This window comes from Corapipo altera, unplaced genomic scaffold (assembly GCF_003945725.1).
Source record: "Corapipo altera isolate COAL_440 unplaced genomic scaffold, ASM394572v1 104, whole genome shotgun sequence".
Lineage (NCBI taxonomy): Eukaryota > Metazoa > Chordata > Aves > Passeriformes > Pipridae > Corapipo > Corapipo altera.
Window position 1 is genome coordinate 6,435,873 of NW_020884920.1, and position 1,582 is coordinate 6,437,454.

At 69.5% G+C, this 1,582-nt stretch overlaps 2 protein-coding genes across 4 annotated transcripts in view; one reads left to right on the plus strand and one right to left on the minus strand.

Annotated features, from left to right (window-relative positions):
* NTHL1 (nth like DNA glycosylase 1) overlaps positions 1–985 on the minus strand; it is a 6,011-nt gene extending 5,026 nt beyond the window's left edge. For both annotated transcript variants that reach the window (XR_003529914.1, XM_027656815.1), the window contains exons 1-2: positions 908–985; positions 50–282 (exon numbers count right to left, since the gene is read on the minus strand). Coding sequence is in view for 1 of the 2 variants with exons in the window: in XM_027656815.1 (XP_027512616.1) it covers positions 50–282; positions 908–962 (288 nt within the window). In the remaining variant the exon portion in view is untranslated. The remainder of the gene's footprint in view (positions 1–49; positions 283–907) is intronic.
* Positions 986–1,064: 79 nt separating this feature from the next.
* TSC2 (TSC complex subunit 2) overlaps positions 1,065–1,582 on the plus strand; it is a 33,705-nt gene continuing 33,187 nt past the window's right edge. Inside the window, exon 1 of one of the 2 annotated variants that reach the window (XM_027656813.1) lies at positions 1,065–1,096. The gene's annotated coding sequence lies outside the window, so the exon portion shown is untranslated. The remainder of the gene's footprint in view (positions 1,097–1,582) is intronic. The other variant, XM_027656812.1, reaches the window with a different exon arrangement.

Consider the following 1,582-nt stretch of genomic DNA (forward strand, 5'->3'; position numbering starts at 1 on the left):
GAGGTGCTGTTCCCTGTGGAGGTGCTGTTCCCTGTGGAGGTGCTGTTACCTGTGGAGGTGCGGTGCTGTCATAGCACTTCTGCACTCCCATCTCATCCACAGGAGCATCTCTGTTCCTCCTCATCTCCCGAATACGCTCCAGCTGCTCCTGCCAGTCCCTGGGCTCCCAGCGTGGTCTCTGGGGCTCAACACCATCCCCCTGCCCAGGTTCATAGGCAATGGCAATGCTCTTCCTCCTCCTGCTGCGCCTCGGGATGCTGGGGGTGCCATGGGTCTGGCTCGCTGCAAAGGATGAGAGAGAGACTCCAGGCTTGAGGAAAGGTGCCTTTGTCTCCCACAGAGCCCAGTGATGGCCCCAATGTGCCACCAACCACCCAGGGGACCCTGACCTGGGCTGAACTCACCCTCCCCATAGTCCCAACCCAGTAGCAACACTCACACCCCCCCAGCCCTGCCCAGAGCCAGCACGGGGCGAGGGAGGGCTGGAAGGACCTGGGAGACAGATGACAACAGGTGACATCGTGAGGTCACATGTCACAGTATGGGGACATAAACACAGGTGAGGCTGCCGAAGAAGCATCCCAGGGTCTCTCCCAGGACCAGCCAGCGGGCACTGCCACATCCCGGGCTGCGAGAGGGATGTGACAAGGACACCCAGCCCCTGTCCCAGAGGGACCCTCACTGCCCCTGGTGCAGCCCCAAGCCCCGTACCCAGCACGGGTGCCCATCAGCCCCGATCCTCCCCTCTCCCGTACCCTCGAGAAGCCCCGATCTCCCTGTCTCCCTACCCTCGATCCCCTTCTCCCATAACCCCGATCCCCCCTCCCGCACCCCGATCCTCCCTCCCCCATACCTCTGATCCCCCCTCCCGTACCCCCTCTGCCCTGTCCCTGTGCCCAGTCCGTACCCGCGGTCCCCCCGGCCGGGCCGAGCCGCCGCAGCCCGGCCCTGCCCGCACACATGGCGGCCCCGCGAACTACCGGGCCCGGAGCGCTCCGGGGCCGCCGGAACGGGCGGGACTTCCGCGGGGGCGGTGCCGGGGCCGGAGGCCGGAGCGGAGCGGGCCGGGGGCGGCGGGGCCGGGCCGGGGCCGGGGGTGAGCGGCGGGGCCGGGGGCGCTGCCCGGGCCGGGGGGCGCGGGGGCCTGGGGGGCTTAGGGGGAGTGTGGGGCAGCCCCCGGCCGGGGTGTCCCCGGTGTCCCCTGTGAGAGACCCCCGGTGTGTGTTGGGGTGGGGGAGCTGCGGTGACCCCCGGTGTGTGTTGGGGTGGGGGGGCCGCGGTGACCCCCGGTGCGTGTCCCTAAGGGGTTGTGCCGTGTCCCGGGGTGGTGGGAGGGGGATGTGGTGTACCCGGGCTTGTTTGGGAGCATGGTGCTACAGTGCGCCATGGCCAGGGGTGTATTGGGGGCTGGGGGGGTCCCCCGGGCTGAGGCTGCGGTGTGACCCCCCCGAGGCTGGGGATGGTGATGTGTCACCGGGGGTGGTGGGCGTGGGACCCCAGTGTGCCCCAGGGTGATGGGCTGGGGGCTGTGTGTGTCCCCAGGGACGATGGGCTGGGGGTCATGGTGTGTCCCTCGGGGGGG